Source organism: Rosa chinensis, chromosome 6, assembly GCF_002994745.2.
Source record: "Rosa chinensis cultivar Old Blush chromosome 6, RchiOBHm-V2, whole genome shotgun sequence".
In the NCBI taxonomy this organism is placed as follows: Eukaryota; Viridiplantae; Streptophyta; class Magnoliopsida; order Rosales; family Rosaceae; genus Rosa; species Rosa chinensis.
Genome location: NC_037093.1, coordinates 541,764 through 563,219, shown reverse-complemented (window position 1 = coordinate 563,219; position 21,456 = coordinate 541,764). Strand labels below are relative to the sequence as shown.

Below are 21,456 nucleotides of genomic sequence, written 5' to 3'. Positions count from 1 at the left end.
TATAAAGACTTTGAAAAAGAAAAAGGAGTCAAGCAGCCCATATAGTAATACAGGGGGCTGTGTTCTGATAATGCTAGTAAGTTACTGTCAGACTGAAATGTAACCGGTCAAGTCACTGATCAAGTCAAACTGCATGTCATTCATCAAGTCACTATGACTAATTTTTTTTTTTTTTTTTTTGTGCAAGCAGTATTGGTTCTGCCAAAAGACTGGAAAAATCAAGCCAATATCTGGAAGGGAGAACGAAGATCATGGGATGAGAAAATGGGACATCCAGAAACTGATAAAGAATTGGCCAAGTTTTAACAGCTTGAAAAAAATAGAGGTATTTTCTTCTTTGTCAAAGTAGTTGTCACTGGACAAGTGACTGGCCAAGTAACTATCTTGGTTAAAAGTCACTGATTAAGTCACTGTCACACTGCATGTCAATGGCCAAGTCACACTTCATTTCACTGGCCTTCATAACTGTTGTAAACATGTCATTGCTCATGTCACATAGCATGTCACTGACATATTGAATATGTTTCATTCAGAAAATATTTGAAAACCTGAAGGAGGATAGAGAGGAATCAGAATCCGAGGAAGAGGAGAATAGATCAGATGAAGCAAAGACAGTTCCAGAAGGAGAGGAAAAAGGAGCTGATGATCAGAATTGTGAAAACGAAGAAGATAACCTAGAAGTTGAGGTGGCTGAACAGGAAACAACTTCAGAAAAAAACAAATGGGAGAAAGAGCTTTAGAAAAAGAAGGAGGAGATAAGATATATGACTGCGGAGAAAGATAATTTGAAGAAAAAGCTGAACGAAAAGGAACAGGAACTAAGGAAAATCACAGAGGACATGGTGAATCTGGAGGAACGAAATGCTACACTTGTGACCGAGAATTTCTGCCTTGCTTCATCGGTGAACGAGTTAGAGATAAAATTGAAGGAATTGGAGCAAATGTTGAGCCCAAAGACTCGCACCTCAACAGCAGCTCAGCAGCACAGCTCCCCACCTCCTAACTCAACAGAAGGAAAAAATGAATTAAATGGAGCTGCATCTAAGGCTGCTGAAAACACAAAAGAGAAAGATCAATTGACTATTGAGGAAGGTCAGTCCCATGGGATCTGCACAGTCGAAGAATCTGCAGAAGCAGCATCTCAATCTCCACCTTACTGCACAGTGGCAGAAGAAACTAAATCGACGCCTCCATCACACAAGGAGTTACAGTTCCAGAGCCCCACAGTCCACATGCTCACAGTGGCAGAAATGGAACAACAAGCTGACAAGTGTCAGGTAGTGAAAAGTCCTATAGTTGAAGAAGCATTTCAACTTCGTATGTTGAGCATAGAGAAAGAGAAGAAGACACCAGAGCAGAGCCAAAAGGGAGAGTTAACAATGCACCTTACAGAGCAACATTCCGGTGAAACGGTATCATCAATGGGTCTCTACTCTTACGTTGTGAGATTAAAGAATAGGATAAGAACACAGAAAAAGGACAACATTTACTGGTAGGGAGATGTGAAAGCAAAACGACAGAAGAAAGCAAAGGAGATTGAAGAGAGATTGAAAGATGCTGAAAAGAGAGAAAAAGAAAAGGAGATGAAGGCCTCACCGCCAGATGCTAAAGGTAAAAAGATAGAACAGATGGTAGCACAACAGAAGTTGGACGATTTACCGGAGGATGTTCTGGAAGCAATAAGAGAGATGGACGCTGCAGAAAATGCACAAATCAATAAAGAGCCAGAAGAGAAACAGCTACCTGCTGAGGTCGTACTCTGGGAGGAGAGCAAAGTATACAATTTTACGGACCAGGACACCAAGAGGAGAGTCCAGAAATACTGGCAAAATGCACCATCAGGGTAATACTTTAATTAAGTTAAATTTCTATTTTAAACTTATTAAGAATTTCTAGTTAAATTAAGAATTTTAGATATTTGTTTGTTTACTTCAAAAATTCAGAAATTTGTTGTTTAGTTCAGACTATGACTTGTATGGATCTTTTTATTCAAGATTAATGCATCTTCTGAATTCATAGGACAAGTCACTGACTATGTAAATATGAAGGCCGCATATAATTGAAAGTGTCATTGTTAAATTCACTACTGCCCATTATGTAAGTGCTCAAAGTCACTGGCCAAGTAAAAAGAAAACTGAATGTCATTGGCCAAGTCACTAGGCAAGTTACTGTAAAACTCAAGTAACTAACCAAGTCACTAGGCAAGTTACTGTAAAACTCAAGTAACTGACCAAGTCACTGATAATGTAGCTGACCATGTAACTGACAATGTATGTAACTAACCATGTAACTAAGCATGTAGCTGAATATGTAACTGGACAAAAAACAGTAAAACTCTATGTCACTAGAGAAGTCACAGCCAAAATGACCAAGTCACTGATAATGTACCTGACCATGTAATTGACCATGTAACTGAACATGTAACTAAGCATGTAGCTGAATATGTAACTGGACAAAAAACATTAAAACTCTAAGTCACTAGAGAAGTCACAACCAAAATGATATTTCTATTTCAGTTTGCAGTGTGCCGCTGCACCGCAACGGCAGCGTTCCGCTACCAATTAACAAACCAAAGTTGGTGTAGATACTTCATTTTTTTATTTTCATTAATATTTGCAGCGTGCTGCTGCACCGCAACAACCAAACAAATTTTTTACAGCTAATTTGTTTATTTTTCATCAACATTTGCAGCGTGCCGCTGCACCGCAACGTCAGCGTTCCGCTACCAATAACCAAATCTATATGCAGTGATCCAACTACAAGTCATTGAACAAGAAACTGCCAAGATAACTAAAAACTAATGTCAATGGACAAGTCAATGTAAATCTAAAGAAAATGGTTATGTCACTGTACATGTAACTATTAAAAACCTGTAGAACACAGAATACTGAAGAATTTATAAAAGAAGAAAGCAGATACACTGTCTCATAGTCAAAAAAAATTTCAATGAGTAAGCACTAATCATTTATTGAAAAAAATGAAAAATCAAAACAAAATTTCAAACTGTATTGGAGTCACTTGCTATGTCACTTGCCATGTCACTGTTAAAGGCATGTAAGCAGAATAGAACCTATATCGGAGCTGTACAACTCTTTCTGTTGTGACCATCACATTTTCCGCACCTACCACACTTGATCACCCTGGTTTGCTCGCTCCTTTTTCTGAACCTCTTCTTTCTAGGCCTTCCCGGTGGTCTTCTAATCAAAGGAGGCTGCAATATCACTACATCTCTACCAAAATCATGCACTTGTTTCGAAATAGAGGGAAGAGGATTAATTGGGAAAGAATAAGTTTCTCGATATTTCTCCACCTTGTACAGCTCATTGACATACAAATACAGGGAAGAACCATGTTGTTGGATCACTACAAGGGCATGGGAACATGGGAAGCCATACAGCTGCCATTCTCCACACGAACAAAAGTGAGTTTCCAAATTTACCATGCTATTGTACTTCTGGCAGTGAACTTCATACACATAGGTATCAGACCTGCTCACTCTCCAATGCCTTCCGACTTCCAAATTCTCCTTCAGCTTCTTTTCAATCACCGGGCACAACTCAGAGAACCATTCTTGAGCATCCTGCTTCCGAGCAGCAATTGAAGCCATGGACTTCACTCTAATCCCATGATTAATATCAAGAATAGGAAGACTCTTCAAAGGCAACACCCAATTATTGAAAGACTCAGCCAAGTTATTTGTCATTTCACCAAATCTTTCACCGTTAAAGTAAGCCATACACCAGTTCTCCTTAGGAAGATCCTCCAGAAATTGAGCAACTATGTCGCCACCTTCACTCCTCAAGATTTCCATGTTGAACTCATACATCTCCGGTGTGCAAGAATAAGCACAACACATAAACAAGTAAGGAATCCGATCCTTAAGGTAAGAACCAGCTGGAAATTTGTCAGAAAGGTTAGCCATCAGATGTCTAAAACAAAACCCATGTGGATTATTGGGAAACACCCTAGGGAAAGCACTAACAAGCCCAACATGACGATCAGAAATGAACGTCGCCCTCCTCATAAGGTGTTTTGCAAACTCTTCAGCCAAAACATCAAGAAAAAAATCTCCAATTATTCTCATTTTCAGAATCCACAATAGCATAAGCAACTGGATACAAGCCTGAACAAAAAAACAAAATGATGTCACTGTCATGTAACTGTTAATGTCACTGACCATGTCGCTGACATAACTGCATATTACTTGACAGTGACATGGCCAGAGACATGTCATTCAAATCACAGAACATTTAAGTCATTGGACATGTAACTGACAATGTTAGTAGCAAGAAAAATAAAAAACTAGAAATAATTAAGGAGATTTCAACCTTGATTGGCATCCTTTGCCAATGCAGCAATAATCTGCCCCTTGTACTTGTTGGTAATGAATGTAGCATCAATGAAAAGAATAGGTCTACAAAATTGAAAACCCTTCATCCATGCACCATAGGTCACAAACATACGCTGAAACCTGTGTGTTTCTCGATGAAACTCAACCACTATCCTAGAGTCGGGGTTTGACTTCATAACAGACTCACTGAACCAAAGTAGCTGAGCATAAGACTCAGCTTCATCACCATGCAGGGCTGTTTTTGCCAACTCCGTACCATACCAAACTGTACGATAAGGAACATCCAAACCATAATCACTCTTGATCTCATCAGCTATATCAATTGGCTTTTTGTTTGGATTGGCACGAATCTTATCAAGCATAATAGACTTGACAACCTTGGATCCCATCATCTTACTCTTCTGCAAACGAATCACACCATGACAAGTGTGAACATTAACCAACCTTTTAATCATAAAGAAACCATTAACCCTGCATAAATGAGCCTTCACAAGCCAATTGCAGCCCTGAGAATGTTTCTTAGAACACTGAGCAATAACACGAACCTTGTCATTTCTAACAAACTCATATGAAAAACCAATTTCTTTGTCATACTTACGCAGCTTATCTCTAAACTCAACAACCCCACCCTCAAACTTTTGGCCTTCAGAATGAATATAACTCTCCCAACCTTTCGTCATATAACTCTTCGGTGCCTCTGCCCTATAACACCCCAAATAATCATTCTCCTCAAGCATGGTACTAGAATCCTCACACACTGTATTACTCACCACGCTTTCACTAATAGAAGGCAAATCAGTCACAAACACTTCAACGAAATCAGAATTGTAACGAACCAAATTCCTAAAAATCATTCTCATATCAACTTCACTCTCTAGAAAGCATGAACTAGAATCCGGAGGAATAATGTACTTCAACATGAAATTTCCTTGAATCAAATCCGGAAAACGAGAGCATATTGAATTGCATAGGTCAACAAACGACCAATTATGCAACAATGGAACTGTCGCTGCTTCACCGGAATAAATAAACTTGACAACATAGCTAGTATCCATAACAACTGCACAAGAATAAAACAAAATCACTATCCATGTCACTACTAAGAAAATCAACAGAATCAGCACAAACAAGTCACTGCCAAAGTAACTGTTAAAGCCTGAACAAAACAGCAGTATTAAAAATGTAACTGGCCATGTCACTGATAAAAAAAACACAGTATAGAACAAATATAGTACCGCAATAGCACAAAACAACGTCAACAATTCAACATAGAATTGAGTCGACGAAGGAGAAGAACAAAGTAATCCAAAACAAACAATTCAACAATTTAACACAAACAACAAAAAAACACTGCAAAATCCAAAACGAACAAATTCACAGAGAGAAGGCTTACCGATCAAATCAGAGAAAACCAGAGAGAGGAAGAAATACAGAGACTGTAACTAAGCACTGAGTCGAAGAAGAAGAAGAACACAATAACGTGATTAAGACGACCACCAACGAAGCCAAAGATCCAGAAAAAGAGAAGAGCTGCGGAAGCTCCAAAACCACTCAAAACTGAGATTTCAGATCGTTGCAGAGGCAAAAAACTAAATCGGAAGCTTCCGACGGAGAGGGCGGCGAAGAAAGAATCTCGGAAAGAGATCTCCGAACAAATCTAATCGGAAGCTTTCTGATCAAAGGAGAGAGAAAATTTGAACTCGCAGATTTTGAAATGGAAGGTTATAAAGGTTTATTACTTTAGGGGCAGAATCAGAATGATAAAAATTAAAAACTAACCTTTTATAACATGACCTCATTATTCATAAGGACTAAACTAATATTAATAACAATTCATAGTGGACCTTTTTATCAAGTGGAAAACTATGTGACCTTATTATCATTTCACTATCTAAAGTGACTTTTTCCATCATTTCCTTTACATTTTATTTAGGGCTAAATACTAGTTAGTACCCTGTGGTTTAGGTCCAAAATCAATTCAGTCCCTGGACTTCTAATTTCATCAAAAACACCCCTGCACTTTCAATTTTGATCTAATAGGTCCAATTCGTTAATATTCTGTTATGGGTTCAAGTTATAGTTGGATTATTTGTTGAAAAATTATTTATTTTTATTAGTAAGACTCACTCCTAAATTGACTATGCAGACCACCTCGACACCACATCATAAAACATAGGCCATATATGAGCCACATTAACAAATTAAATAACTCAATTGTCGGAAAACTAACAAATTAGACCTATTAGATCAAAATTGAAAGTGCAGGGGTGTTTTTGATGAAATTAGAAGTTCAGGGACTGAATTGATTTTAGACCTAAACCACAGGGTAGTAATTTGTATTTAGCCCTTTTATTTACTTAATATTTATTAAGACTTACATTTTATTTACTTAATATTTATTTTAAATACCCAAAAATAAAGAAGCTCCGACTAGACACTGAACTTGAGACGGCTGAGGGAAGTCACGTGACCTCTGACCCCGTTGATTTTGATGTTTGCTTGGACTTTTTGAGCGATGGTTGTCACGTGGGAAGTTTCAGAGAGGAGGGAACGGAGCCCCAAGGCATATGTTGCACAAGATCAAGATAGGGCTATGGCATAATTTTCTTGGGTAGTCGGATTTCTAATTAAAAATGTACTTCATTGGGGCAGCGCTCGAGTTGCCAAAGATAGATAAACTTTTTTGGACAAGTAAAAGTAAAATAAAAATCAAAAAACTTATCAAGAAACATTTAATTTTCCTTAGCATAAACTAGGGGTGGGCGTCCGGACCCGAAGACCCGACCCGGACCGAGTAAAAAAGCCCGATTCGGTTCGGTTTTGGTATGAAAAATCTCGGTTCGGTACAAAGCCCGACTCGAATGTGTATTTTCGGTTCGGTCTCGAGCTTCAAATATTCGGAGACCGAAAGCCCGACCCGACCCGATTTCTCCTCCATCTCAGCGAAACCATCTCCTCCCAAGCCAGCTCCTCCTCCTCCTAAACCTTTCCCCTCCATCTCAGCCTCTTGAAACCATCTCAACCTCTCGAAACTCTCCTCCCAAGCCAGCTCCTCCTCCTATTCCATACTCAAATTTGCAGTGTCTCCTGAAGCAACCAAAGCACTACCGGAGTCCCCAGTCTCTACATATGAAGAAGCAGAATTTCAGTAAACACCCATAGAACCATGTGAAACAAAGAAATCAAATTTGGGCTTTTGTTGGAAAGCAGAATTTCAGAAGAAACCCAGAACCTATATGAAAAGAAGAAACCCAGAATTTTTTTGGCCAGAAGGAATTCCAGATCCAACACAGACCTCATGCTTCCCAGACGCAAGATGTTGATTTGATGAATATATGGTAATTGCCTACTAATTGGTAAATAGAGAACTGCATAATGGGGATTGGGAAGGAAGAAAAAAGGAAAAAGAAGAAGAAGAAGAAGATATGAACTTATGAAGTAGAATTGCAGAAGAAGAAGTGTTGAACTGTGATAGACTCAACGTGGCTGATAGATAGAAACAGGAAAAAGAGAGAATTAAAGATAGTGCATATTTCCTTTCATGTCTCCCAAAGGGAGGTGCAGCTACAATATATAAAGATTACAAAAGAGCTCAGTGCAGGGCCACTAATGCTAGCTGTAGCACGCAGGAAAAATGAAGCCTATAAAGGCTAGTCCTAATACCTATAATCAAATAAACAAAGTGAAATGCATAAATAATCGGGGTCGGTCCTAACAAACTGTCGAAGAAAACGACTAGAATAGAAAGAGAGTATAGAAAGTAAAAGAGGGTACAACCTAGGACGAAATAAATATAAGCTTTGCACATAATATATTGAGAGCGTCTCGTGCTCTAGTGGTTGGGAGCAAGGGTTTCGTGTAAGAGGTCGGGGGTTCAAACCTCGCCTCTTACCGAATTTTGTGTATTTTGCATATTGGGCCCGAAAAGCCCGAAGCCCGAACTGGCCTGTTTGGGATCGGTTTCTGTAGGTTTCCATTTTCGAAAAAGCCAGAACCGGCCAGGACCGATTGTTTCAGGCTCGGTCTCGGTTTTACCAAATTCCAGGCCCGGCCCGACCCGAGCCCAGCCCTAGCATAAACTAGTCTCAATGAATGAACAACTTTTTTTTTTAATATAAAAAAAAAAAACCCTTAACCCACTCCACCCTCATATATGCCAGTGAGAATCAAACCCATAGCCTTTACAATATTAGAATTATAACTTACTAACATGTCACAGCTCACTGGCAATGAACAACTTAAAACTCACTTTCCCTACATTTTTTATCCAATCTGAATTGAAACTAGGGTGCTCGTACGTGATACCAGCAACAACAATATCCATCTTTCTTGGTGGGTTGTCTCTGATCTCCCTTGGGCTGGCGGTGGAGGTGGTTTTGGCTCGATGTGGTGTTGTCACTTCTCATCGGGTTGAGAGGAATGATGGCAATATTCTTCGTCGAGTTGCTGGAGGTTGGGATAAAGATTTTGCCGCTGGCTATTTTGACAACAACGTTGGCTTTGTTGCTAGTACGCTTATAGGTGGTAGGGATGTTTCTATGGCTGAGGGTGTTGTAATTGTGGCTGGTATGGCTCTCGATGACGATAACATGGTGACTGCTTTTGTTGACGACGACGATAAGCTCTGGTTTCCTCTAGGGTTACAGTTTCTAAGCAGGTTGGGCTTGGACCTCATCCCTTTGAGGTGGATTAGTTGGCCTGTAGCTAAGTGGGCTATTGAGCCCTTTCTTTTCATTTTCTATTTTTTAATTAAGCCAGGAGAAACCCCCTCTACGTAGGGAAGTCATAGGGAACATGAATAAATTAGGATTGGAAATTGAATTATTCGGTGAAAACCTCAGTAGTGTCAGGTTACCAAGTTGAAGAAGTTTTCTCTTAGAAACTGCGTTTGTTTTCAAAGCTCTTTAAGCAAGAAGGCATTTTTGTAAGTGGATCTCATAAAGTCATGGAGTGTTGACATTGAAAATGCTGCAGTGGATATTAAAATGCCTAATGATTTACAAGCTCACGGTTCTCATGTGAGAGAAAAAAAAGGTAGTACTTCACTTGCATCTGATATCGTAGAAAGCTTAGCGCTACTCTCTAGGTTAGCATTACATAGGTAGCTTTAGGGCTCCCTTAGTAGTGACACAAGTTGTATGTGCCCTCTGTGGGTAGTCATTGTGTACAATGAATTATATTTTATTTTAATGGATTGATAGTACTCAATTCCCTTTATACAAAGTAGTACCTAGTCGAAACAAGGAAAATTGTTGCAATCTCGATTATAACTCTCAAAGCAAACCCTAACAAAAACTAGGTTTTTTCCCAGTTCCATCTCGATGCTCGTCCGGCTGCTCCACCCCGTGGCAAGCCTCTGGCTTCGTCTTTGTGTGGTGAGTGCGCTGGATGGGAATGTTTTGAGACTATTGCTTAGGTGATCTGGAGAGGTTGCCGCTTGATGCTCCAGTAGGTTTGTTGGGGTGGCGGGGTTCTGATTTGAAACCTTCAATACGCGGCGGTGGTGATATACAGAGGTGGAGCTTGGGAGGTTGATGGCCATGGTGACGTGGTGTTGGCGACGTGGTTGTGGCGATGGTTGGCCGCGGGATGCCGGTGACGTGGCCGCGTGCTGGTGGTGGCCTCGATTGACGGCAGGGAGGCCTACTGTACGTGCTGCAAGAGCGTGAAGGAGGGGGAGAGCTGGATTGGGTGCTCCTCAACTTGCTGGGCTTTGGGCTGTGACTTTTCTTTAGGTTGCTTTTTGGGCTTTCTATTGGGCTAGGGTTTTGCTCAGCCCACTGCTATATTTTTAGTTAGTCTAATTACAAATAAGTTCCTTGTATTAGGAGCACTCTATGTACTTTGCCTACAGAATGATCAGTGATTCTACACATCTAGGTGCAAAGTTCTTTGGTGTATCGCAATTGAGCGCATTGGCATGGGGACCTTTGTCTGCTATTATACTTAGTTTAGAATTATGTTATTCTGCTATGCTCCAGCAAAAGGAGCGGAATTGTTTCAAATGTAATGACACCCATCCCTTGATGGGAACTATGTATTGGGCCATTCTAGCTTGTGTTTGCTATGAATGAATTCATTACTTTAAAAAAAAAAAAAATTCCCTTTATACAAACAACTTAATTGTGCAACTTTTGAAATAAGTTTTATTTTTTTATTTTTTTTATTTTTTTATTTCTCCAAATACTGTTGGCTTCTCGACTTATACAAGCAACTTTTTGCCCAGCATAAGCTGTGTCAAACTGGCCGTAAAAGATGGTGAAACTTCAATTTTCTGTCAACTACAGTTAAAAAGAGTGAAATTCAGCTGTTCATTTTCACCACTCTTTTGACACAAAGCCGGCAAAAAGCCCGACTAAACTAACCTCCCTCCCTCCCTCCCTATCTCACTCTCTCACTTCAAATTCAACACCACCACACCACCACCACGCAGCGCTCTCTCTATCTCTCTCCGATGGCCCTCTCGGTATTTCACCACCCATCTCTCACTCTCCCTTCACCACCACCACAGCCCTCTCCTCCTTCTCTCCGACCTTCACCCTCCAATTCCCTCCAATTTACACTCCCTGCCCCTCGCCCCCTCCTCCTCCTCCTCCGCTCTTCCCGCCCAAACCGCCGCCACTCCTCACTCCGCGCCGGCCTCTCCTCCGCCGTCGATTCTCCGCCGCAGACTTCCGGCAGCCAACCCGAGAAGAAGCTCATCCTCCAAGTCAGAGACCTAACCGCCGTGATTGCCGAATCGAAGCAGGAGATTCTCAAAGGCGTTAACCTCACCGTCTACGAGGGTGAGGTTCACGCCGTCATGGGCAAGAACGGCTCCGGCAAAAGCACCTTCGCCAAGGTCACCGTCTTTTTTCCTTTTTTTGTTTTGCAATTACTTCATTTCAGTGCTATCTGTGATTTTCAATTTGAAATTGAAGATTTCTAGGGTTGAAAATTGGGAATTGTTTAGGTTTTGGTGGGGCATCCGGATTACGAAGTCACCGGAGGCAGCGTGGTGTTTAAAGGGCAAGACTTGCTGGAAATGGAAGCGGATGAGAGGTCCCTCGCCGGACTTTTTATGAGTTTTCAGTCGCCGGTTGAAATTCCGGGTGTGAGCAATATCAATTTTCTTCGTATGGCGTACAATGCTAAGAGAGAGAAGCTTGGATTGCCTGAGCTTGGAGTATTTGAGGTAGTTGCTTTTATCTTTGAATTTAGTGGTCTAGTAGTTTGAAGTTTATGATGTAGTGGTTGATTGATATCTCAATGGCATTTGCAGTTCTATGCTTATTTGTATCCGAAACTTGAACTTGTGAACATGAAGACGGATTTTCTTGATAGAAATGTTAATGAAGGCTTTAGCGGTGGTGAAAAGAAGCGCAATGAGATTTTACAATTGGCGGTATGGTTATTGTTCTTAGTTAATCTTGTTTCTTGTGTATGTTACATATAATGCAGTTAGAATGTTCGTAGGGCAATGGAATGGTATGTGAATTAGTGTATTTCTGTGGTTTCTAGTTTCCATGGCTTGTAAACCCAATGTGGCTTTTTTTTTGGTTATTTCTTGGTATATGTGGGAAGAGTGTGGAATGGCTGAATTGTAGATGGACAGTCAGCTCTTCTTTTGACGTTATTCATTAGCCTTCTTTGACAAACATGCTCACGGTTCCAACTCAATTTTGCTTTTCGATAAACTGTTAATTTTCTCTTCCCCCTCCTCTCTTCTCTGGGTGCGGGTGATACATGGAAAGTTGAATAGTTGATAAAGATAAGATTTGATCTTTTTGAGAAAAGATATTCTTAGGTATTTGATTGAGCAGTTTCATGATTGCATATGCTTCTGCTTAATGCAGGTTTTGGGGGCAGAATTGGCTTTATTGGATGAAATTGATTCTGGCCTGGATGTTGATGCGTTCCAAGACGTAGCCAAGGCAGTGAATGGGCTTCTGACTCCAACAAATTCTGTGTTGCTAATTACTCATTATTTACGACTTCTACAATTTATAAAGCCAACATGCATCCACATTATGGTAAGTCAGTGGGAGATATGAAAACTTGCATGGATTAGAGAGGTGTTGGGTCTCAGTGCATGAATTTGTCAAATCATATTTGCAAACAAAAATAAAAATGGCTCTTCCATAAAGTATCACAGTTTAGAGATGAATGTTATCTAGGAATTCTTGAAGGAACAAATGGTTTAGATTGTTGTGTTGCTATATTAAGTTTAGTGATCCTTTTACGCAATGCGTTACATTCTGGTGAATAAAACAGAAAATCTTACATTGCCTCATATGTTGGAGAAGTTTTTAGTGGAATTATTTTGGGACAAATAGTACTGGTTCATATCATATATCCTTCAGGAGTTGTCTTCAGTTTTATTTGTATTTTACGGGTGAATCGGGTTCAAGATTGGAAGGTTTGATTATAAAGTTCTAGATATTTGAATATTTACTCTTATGATAGCTGCCTTTCCGTTGGAAATTTGTGAAATAAATATTTGAGCTACAATTTTCTTTCTTTTTAAAACCAAGGGAAAAGTTGTTCTTCCAATTAAATGAGAACTTTAAAGTTGTAGATTGTAATTCATATGGTTGGCTTTGTAAGAAACCTATACAAGGAGTACTTGATAAACTATTGTCGAAAGGCATCATCTGTCTTCATTCCTTACCAGCTGAAACTGTATCTACATTTTCTCTCTGTATTCGTCTAATTATTTAAATGATTGATTTTATAGGAGAATGGGAAAATTGTGAAGACAGGTGACATCTCTTTGGCGGAGGCACTAGAGAAGGATGGTTATGAAGCAATTGCAAAACCACATTAAAAGAGGTACCGCTCTCCTCTATCTGGTGGAGATGAGATGCTTGGATGATGGATCATGAAAGGAGATATTCATAAGGTTGGAAACCAGCTACTTAGGCTATAGTTCAGTATGTGTGAAGAAGAATTTTAAATACTACCTGCTAGACAGATCACTTTAGTGAGTCAAAAGCTGAACATTGTGAATTTGTGAGGAAGGATATAGTTGCTAAGAATCCAATAGGCAAAGGTCTAATGACTACAGAGAGTTCAACATAACAGTCCCCGCTTAGTTGTTTAATTTTACATCTTTACTCGAATTTTTTGTTTTTCGTCTTTCTTCTAAGTTTTGCTAGAGGTTATCTATGTCTAGTAAATAGACAATATGGACAGAGGACTTGTGTTTTCACTATTTGCCGTGGTATATAAGATTTGAGTAGCTTTTCTGCTACAAGAAGAGGAAGCTTGTTGACTCAAGAGCTTGTTGTCAATGCTTTAATCTGTTTTGTAAGCAAGCAACTTGCCTCCAATATGGAAACTTGTTTTGCATTTCAGTTTATTTCTTTGCAAATAATCCGGAGGAGGGCAGTTCGGCTGTTACAACAATGGCTGCTTGTTCAAATCTGTCTTGCAATCATTTTTGTTCCATAAGAACTCTGCTAGTTACATATGGGCATTCCCAGAAACTGAGAAAGTCGTAACATGTCATGGTAGGAAAAAACTATCACAAGCTGTATCACCGCAAACACCTATCTCTAATGGGCGTAAGAATTGATCTGATCCCAGTAAAAATAATGTAAGAGCTGAATGCAGAGTTGAAGTTGCGAATTTATTCAAGGAAACTCATAGAAGAACGCCACAACTGTGATAGTTTCATTCAATTATAGGCATTGGTGCTCTGACTTTATGTGATGGTTGAGCCAGGCCAAATGGGGATAATGGATGCAGGGACAAACATAATCCCCTTCTTTTTGCCATCTGGCGGATGACTGATTGGCTACATAGAGTTGTAATAATTTCAATAAACGGAAACATCATAGAAAACGATATGAAAACAATATGAAAACAATGTTGTCACATATAAGCACTGGCCAGCTATACATCGATTATGACTCTCCACCAATAATTCAATCAAATTCCGACCCACCAAGAAAAGATAATACATCTCATCCTGTTCTAGGTCATGATGATAATTATAGATTTATTGAAGAATAGAACAGCAACATTTAATTAGTAGGTTACAACTTTTCTCTGCTCTACCAGCTTCTCCAATTCAAAGCCAGAAATCAAAGAAGAAGAAGAGAATGGGTACCCAGTTCTCTAAACAGGTCCAAAGGCGCAAGGCGATTTCGACTGAGAAAAAAACTCTCTGTGATCTCTATAAAACATGTGGCGAGGACTTTCCAGACTGTTCATACAAGCCTGCAGACAGAAAAAACTGGATGGCTGGGATCAACCCTGAGAAAGTTCACATCAACAAGATTGTCTGGCCCGGAACTCATGACTCTGCAACCAACAAGATTGGAGTCCCCTGCATCACTAGGCCTTTTGCTCAATGCCAAAATCTTTCCATCTACAACCAGCTAGTCAAAGGCACCAGACTTCTTGACATTCGTGTTCAGGAGGATCGCCGAGTCTGTCATGGAGTTCTCACCACTTACAGCGTTGATGTTGTGATCAATGACGTCAAGAAGTTCTTATCTGAAACTGAGAAGGAGATCATCATCCTTGAAATCCGAACTGAGTTTGGACATGAAGACCCTCCTGACTTTGACAAGTATTTGGTGGAACAGTTTGGAGAGCTTTTGATCCACCAGGACGACAATGTATTCAACAAAACTATTTCGGAGTTGCTGCCGAAGAGGATCATATGCGTGTGGAAACCTAGGAAGTCTCCTCAGGCCAAGGCAGGGAGTCCATTATGGAACTCCGGGCACTTGAAGGATAATTGGATCGACACAGATTTGCCCTCCACGAAATTCGAGAGCAATCTGAAGAATTTGAGTGAGCAGCCACCGGTTACATCAAGGAAGTACTTCTACAGGGTGGAGAACACTGTGACACCCCAGGCTGATAACCCTATCTTGTGTGTGAAGCCTGTGACAAGGCGGATTCATGGATATGCAAGGCTGTTTATAACTCAGTGCTTCTCTAGAGGTTGTGCAGATAGGTTGCAGGTCTTCTCCACTGATTTTATTGATGAGGATTTCGTTGATGCGTGCGTCGCGGTTACATATTCAAGAATTGAAGGGAAGCCATGATAGTTGGTGTTTTGTTCATATGTACATGCTGAAGTGTTTAATTTGATAATTGCGTTTTTTTACTATTTCTGCATTGTTTTGTTCTGTTATATCTTATTGTTTGTCTGCAGGTCAATCTATGTGTTTGTGTTGTAATACATGAGAATTGGGATGTGAATATAGTCAGTGGCATTTGCACATTAATATTGAGAAGAAATTTTTTCTCTGTGGCGAAGTCCTTCTCTTTCTGTATTTGTTAGATGGCACTAAAAAAAGATAAGCATGTTTGTATCAAATATCCAGTTAATGCTTCCTTTGGTTGATTGCTGAGCTCCGATTACCTTTTAATTGTTTACCAACTAGCTAGCTATTCGAAGAACTGCACGAGTTTTTGATGCAATGAATGATCAGATTGGTGGTGCTTCCCCATATTGTTAGTTTTAATTTGATGATCTATTTATGTACCAAGTAGCTAGCTAGCTATCAACCTTTCAAACATGGTGTTCATGTTATTCAATACTCTCTATATATGTGTTGCTTGTTCTCTATGTACTCTCTATGTTGTGTTTGATTCCGACTATCCCTTCTATGACAGCTGTGTATGAGAATGCATGAATTTCTATGTTAGATGATAAATGGAAAACTTATCTGAGTATAACCATGCAAAAGCATAAAACCCAGATATTAAGCTGGGAAATTTACCTAAGGGAACAGGAGAACAGATGGAGACTGGCAAAAAAAAATTGGACCATTTCTCAATTTATGCGTGTCATCCTTGCGCCCTCATGCTAATCTTCTCTGTATTGTTACAATTTTATCGGATGTCCCCGAAAGGACAAACCAACTATCAAGCCAGCGATATATGAAGACCAGATAGGTCTCTATTTTGCAATGTGGAATAGAACAACCTTGTTTTCGAATAAGTGGCATGTCTGACCTTTAAACTACATGGGATGAAACTAGCTTACATTTTCTACTGAAGTTAATAATTATAACCAATCCTTATACCAATTTGAAAATCTTGCTACAAGCTTCAAAGTGATTGTGATATTATGTCTTAATATCAAGAGGTTACAGAGGGGGACATTATAGTTGATACAGTTAGTGAAATCAAGTTTTTATCTCATCTTCCGACACATTTCCATTCAATGACTTCCCTTCCCTTGACACCTCACCTCACAGTTAATGACAATAGTGTCAGTCACCACCTTTCGAACCCCTTAATCCTTCGTTCCAGTTAGTGTTGCCTGCTTCGAACTATTATGGAGAAGACGTCATTGCTGGTGTACGTGATCGATACTTGGGAACGGATCAGAGATAGAGCAAGAGTTTCAAAGACATATGGCAGTCTTGTGACAAAAAATAATCCATCTGCTAGCTAGGTGCATGGAACCGAACATGTGAGGCCAGCTGCAATTGGGTGATCTCCTCTGAACACGTAGCTAACAACAACGCTCGAATCTGTATAAACCGCATATGACTGTTAATATCTCTTATGCTGCAGGTCCACATATTGATTCATTCCAGAAATTTGTTCACAAAATAAGCTAGTTCGCATGGCTATGATCGAGTTTGTATGATTATACTCATAAAAACTAATTGAGGGCTCAAAACTTTCGGAAGACAATAACAACTTTTGGAGATGGGTTTTACAATAAAAGTCTGACCATATGGGAAGCAGGTTAGGGTACGCAGAGTACAAAACACATAACCAAACAAGAAATATCAAACACAAGCTACCATTAATAGAAGAGGCACAAAGTGCTGTCATCTCGACTTCTTCCATCTAGCTGCAGGTCAATCACTCAACCGGTACTGGTTGAGCACTTGAGCCAGGATTAACCTGCATATGTTAGTGGAACACACGGATCGATTAACCAAATGGAGCCATTAACATGACTGTAATTATGTATAATTCTTTCACTGTTCCAACTTCTAACCCATCTTGAGATATTATCCATCGTTGATTACTTCTTGGCTTGTACGATCAGCTCATAAGACCACATTGAGGGTTCCTTAGCAATGACAACTTCAATTTCCTCTACTGAAAGCCGCACTCACATTAAGCACAGATAGTCAACAATGTTTCTCCTGTTGAAACATGGAAGGGCCGAAGGGTGTCACAAGTTTCCTCTTACATTTAGGAGACACTTTCCCAAGCATATTGTGAATCCCTATTGCATTAGTTTTCCAATTCTAAACCGGAAAAGGAATAGCCACAGAAACATAATATAAATAGGGGGCAGGGGGCAAGGCTTATTCACATCTCAAATCTTCTAAAGACTTTGAAAAGCACTCAAATCTCCCAAACCCTCAAACCTTGAAACCAATAACCATGTCGACTGAAATTGGGAACAAGAAGCTAACCCTGACCAGCTGCGACGGAGATGATTTCCAGATTAGAGAGGCGGTTGCCCTTGAATCGCAGACCATCAAGCACATGGTGGAGGACGGCTGCGCCGATAATGCGATCCCCTTGCCCAACGTCACCGGCGCCATCCTAGCCAAGGTCATCGAGTACTGCAAGAGGCACGTTGAGGACAAGGAAAGCAAGAATGAAGACAATAAGAATGATCAGGAGGAGTCTCTCAAGGAATTCGACGCCGATTTCGTGGACGTCGACCAGGGCGTCCTGTTCGATCTGATATTGGCAGCAAACTATCTGAACATCAAGGGGCTGCTGGACTTGACATGCCAGACTGTGGCAGACATGATAAAGGGAAAGACTCCCGAACAAATTCGCGAGAAATTCAACATCAAGAATGACTTCACTCCTGAGGAAGAAGAGGAGGTTCGAAGGGAGAACGCATGGGCTTTTGAGTGAAGCAACAAAGCTGTGATTGCAAAGCTGCTGATCCATATATATCTACAACATTTGATTTGTTCTCCTGTTTTTTATTTTTTTTTCATATATGTTTTAATTTTTTTAAAAATAATTGAAATACCAGCTTGTTTCTTAGAACTTAGTTACCAATATGTACTGATTTTATCAAGTAACGAGGTTAGTTATTATATAATATATATGCTCCCTCGTCTTTCAAGCAATCTTAGGGGGCGTATTGTATATGGAATTAGTAGAACTTTTAAAGAAATCTATGGAATTTAAAAGTCTGAGTGTATTCAATATAGACTTTTAACAGTCCATGAAAGTCTTGAGGTATTCAATTAGGATTTTTAAAGACTTCATGAATTCCACCAAAATCTAGGGGTATTCAATTAGGACTTTTAAAAATGAATAAAAGTACAGATGTATTCAAAATATCATTCATACTTATGGAATTAGAAAATCATGGATAATCATGGACTTTGTAGTGTTAACTATACATACCAAGAATCCAAACTCTACCATCATAACTAACAATTTAGGAGAAGAAACCTAGAGAGAGCCGCCTCTGCAGTCGACAAAGAATTCAAATTCTCGTCCGGCGGCACGCCCTCCTGGCGTCGTCGTCGGACGGGTTATCGTGGTCCCAGTGTCCGGATGTGGATGTCCCTTGAATAATCCCAATCGAAGGGAAGGCTGCATGGTGTTGGTGATGTTGTCCAGATCGCGGGGAGGCTCCGTCAGGTTCTCGTGCAGACGGTGGGACGGTGGCTGGTGGGTTTCGATCTCCCCAAGATTGGAGTGCAGACGGGGGAGGGGAGGTTGGCTGGTGGCGACGAGTCAGTGGCGGCGAGGTGGGGATCTGCAGTGCTGTTATCGGATCGGATTGTTCCGATCTGGTTTGGGCATGCTTCGATCTTGTGTGGAACTGATGTGTGGCAAGGGGTGGAGAAGGTTGGGAGGGGAGATGATTCTTGCAAGCGTGATGGGGTTGAAGGACGGACGGAGGGATGGTCGGCGCCTGCTCGGTGCGACGGGTATCTCGCCGGTGGTGGGACGACGGGGTCTATGCTGCGAGATGGCGGCATGGTGACACGAACAGCCTCTGCCCTCGGAATTATGTTTGGGTTTGGGCCCACTGTTTGGGTCCGGCCCAAGTTGTTTTATGTTTTTTACACTTTTATTTGGGTTTAGTTTCTTTTGGTTTGTTTTTCAGCAATAAATTACTTTCTAGGTTTTGTTTTACGTTTTAGTTGTTGGGTCGGGTCGGGTGCACTACAATTTTGGCATTGACAATCTTCTATTCAGTGGTCTAGAGGTCGTTCCTGTTCTGGAGTTAGGTCAGCAGCGGTGGCGAAATTGTCTGGCGGTGGCATACTGGCATAGACAAACATCCTTGGCCTTCTAGTGGGATTGTTCCTGGTTGATCTCGAGTCGGAGGTGATGGCGATTTGGAGCTTTTGTGGATTGACGGTGTTGACATTAAGGTGGCCATGGTCTTAGGTTTAATTTAGTCTCAGGTCTGACGGTCCGGCATTCTTGTTTGGTTGGGTTCGAAGTCACAACTAGTGTAGACTTGGTCGATCAAAGGCAGGTCAGGAGGACTCTGGGTGGCGAGTTAGTGTTGACAAAGTTGTGTGCCTGTGCCTATTGTCTTTGCCTTTTAATTGTAGTGCAAGTTAAGTCTGTAGTTTTGAGTCGGGGCTTGTTTGGCTCCATTAGTCAGTCATGTTGGAGTTCCAGTGTGAAGTCCAGTGGCCATTTCTGTGTATGAGATGATGCCAAAACTCATTGTATCCAGTTCATTATTAATGAAGTTTCTTCTTGATCAAAAAAAAAACTATACATACCAAACTCCAATAATTTTCCAACCTCCAGACCAAAGATTTCAAAAAGTCTATTAAAGTTTCCTCTTCAAAAAAAAAAAAAAAGTCTATCAAAATTCTTCTCTCTACGCACGAAGAAGTTTGTCTTTCATCATCTCTCTTTCTTAATTTTTTCTCTTTTCTCTAATCTTTTATGATATCAACATTTTTTGATACCCAACATGTTCATTGTAGTTGTTGAATACTTGAATGTGATTTTGTTTTTGTTTCTTTTTTCAATTGTGATACTTCGAACCCTAATAGCAATAAAAATGATTTATGAAACCCTAAAACTCAAATATTGTGGTCTAACCCTAAGACCTTGAACCATACTAAATTTTATCTTATTAATTAATTATTCTCATTAATTTGAATTTATATTATGGTTCAAAAAAGGTTGAACAATTGAATTTCAATTGATTGATTATAGATCAAGACATTGACCAATATTGCTACAATATATGTTAATCGGCGAAAACAAAATTGATGAGAATAATTAACCATAAACATCAAGTGATCTATATTGTATATTTATGTTGTTGGGAGATTAGGAATGAGAACAAACTCGCTAGACAGACTAACAATTATTTATTTGAGTCAATTTCTATTAGAAGATACTGGAGCATTGAAGAGACAACAAGTTATTATTTTGTTTTGTGTTTGGGTTGCATTTGTTTTTGTTTTTTGTTTTTAATATATTTTGTACATCCTAGGAAATCTGTAGAAGTCATTCATAATAAAGTATATAGATTTTCATGAATCAATAAGTTGCTAAAATCAATGGTTTTAAGAAATCCATAACAGTCTTTCAACTTTTTAAAGAGTCTGTGGACTTTTCAAAAAGTCTATCATTTAAAAAAAGTCTGCACAAATCCAAATACAATACACCCCCCTTAATAGCCACCTTGCTACTACTTCGGTCTGATATTCAAGTAGTTACTTTCGGTGGTTACTTTTTGTCTTACGGCAAATAATTGTTGTATGGGATAGGGGTCGTCAACGGGTCGGGCCGGGCTTTGTTATATTTTTAAATAATTACGGGCCGGGCATGGCCGGGCTTTATTAAAAATCAAAGGATCCAAGCCCGTCCATATAAAGAGGGCCTTGCGGGCTTTTTCGGGCCGGGCCGAGCCGGGCTTAGCCTTGCGGGCTTTTTTGGGCCGGGCCTTGCGGGCTTTATTTATAAATAAATATTTAAAGACACAAGTATTTTTTTTTTAATCAAGCTTTGGAAATTCAATGGATAATGATCAAATACAACCAAAGATAACAATCTATATAACTATATTGTACCAAAAAAATCTATATTTATATATAGATACTAATTTGTTGATAAATAAATTTTTAAAGACACTAATTTTTTATAAATCTATATTTATACATCATACACTCCAA

At 39.8% G+C, this 21,456-nt stretch overlaps 5 protein-coding genes and 1 non-coding gene across 6 annotated transcripts; 3 read left to right on the top strand and 3 right to left on the bottom strand.

The window, feature by feature from the left end:
* Window positions 1-3,070: 3,070 nt before the first annotated feature.
* On the bottom strand, window positions 3,071-4,180 carry LOC112169401. The gene has a single exon (XM_024306424.1). It carries the CDS (start codon window positions 4,178-4,180, stop codon window positions 3,071-3,073), a length of 1,110 nt encoding a protein of 369 aa, XP_024162192.1.
* Window positions 4,181-4,323: 143 nt separating this feature from the next.
* Window positions 4,324-5,406, bottom strand: LOC112169399. The gene has a single exon (XM_024306423.2). It carries the CDS (start codon window positions 5,404-5,406, stop codon window positions 4,324-4,326), a length of 1,083 nt encoding a protein of 360 aa, XP_024162191.2.
* Window positions 5,407-10,710: 5,304 nt separating this feature from the next.
* LOC112172090 (ABC transporter I family member 6, chloroplastic) lies at window positions 10,711-13,644 on the top strand. The gene is made up of 5 exons (XM_024309270.2): window positions 10,711-11,192; window positions 11,304-11,525; window positions 11,613-11,735; window positions 12,187-12,363; window positions 13,068-13,644. The coding sequence occupies exons 1-5, from the start codon at window positions 10,806-10,808 to the stop codon at window positions 13,155-13,157; spliced, it is 999 nt and encodes a 332-aa protein (XP_024165038.1). The 5' UTR covers window positions 10,711-10,805; the 3' UTR covers window positions 13,158-13,644.
* Window positions 13,645-14,316: 672 nt separating this feature from the next.
* LOC112172089 (PI-PLC X-box domain-containing protein DDB_G0293730) lies at window positions 14,317-15,607 on the top strand. Its single transcript, XM_024309269.2, has one exon. It carries the CDS (start codon window positions 14,437-14,439, stop codon window positions 15,391-15,393), a length of 957 nt encoding a protein of 318 aa, XP_024165037.1. The 5' UTR covers window positions 14,317-14,436; the 3' UTR covers window positions 15,394-15,607.
* A 502-nt stretch (window positions 15,608-16,109) lies between these two features.
* On the bottom strand, window positions 16,110-16,209 carry LOC112174955. The gene has a single exon (XR_002926264.1). It is a non-coding gene; the product is annotated as a U6 spliceosomal RNA (small nuclear RNA).
* An 834-nt stretch (window positions 16,210-17,043) lies between these two features.
* On the top strand, window positions 17,044-18,246 carry LOC112174027 (SKP1-like protein 1A). The gene has a single exon (XM_024311721.2). It carries the CDS (start codon window positions 17,708-17,710, stop codon window positions 18,194-18,196), a length of 489 nt encoding a protein of 162 aa, XP_024167489.1. The 5' UTR covers window positions 17,044-17,707; the 3' UTR covers window positions 18,197-18,246.
* Window positions 18,247-21,456: the final 3,210 nt, after the last annotated feature.

Excerpts from the sequence above, each read along its gene's own strand:
- LOC112169399 (XM_024306423.2), bottom strand. The coding sequence starts at position 5,406 with ATGGATACTAGCTATGTTGTCAAGTTTATTTATTCCGGTGAAGCAGCG.
- LOC112172089 (XM_024309269.2), top strand. The coding sequence starts at position 14,437 with ATGGGTACCCAGTTCTCTAAACAGGTCCAAAGGCGCAAGGCGATTTCG.
- LOC112172090 (XM_024309270.2), top strand. The coding sequence starts at position 10,806 with ATGGCCCTCTCGGTATTTCACCACCCATCTCTCACTCTCCCTTCACCA. Across the intron at positions 11,193-11,303 it reads GCAAAAGCACCTTCGCCAAG|GTTTTGGTGGGGCATCCGGA; the intron begins GTCACCGTCTTT and ends GGAATTGTTTAG. Across the intron at positions 11,526-11,612 it reads CTGAGCTTGGAGTATTTGAG|TTCTATGCTTATTTGTATCC; the intron begins GTAGTTGCTTTT and ends TGGCATTTGCAG.
- LOC112174027 (XM_024311721.2), top strand. The coding sequence starts at position 17,708 with ATGTCGACTGAAATTGGGAACAAGAAGCTAACCCTGACCAGCTGCGAC.
- LOC112169401 (XM_024306424.1), bottom strand. The coding sequence starts at position 4,180 with ATGGTCAGTGACATTAACAGTTACATGACAGTGACATCATTTTGTTTT.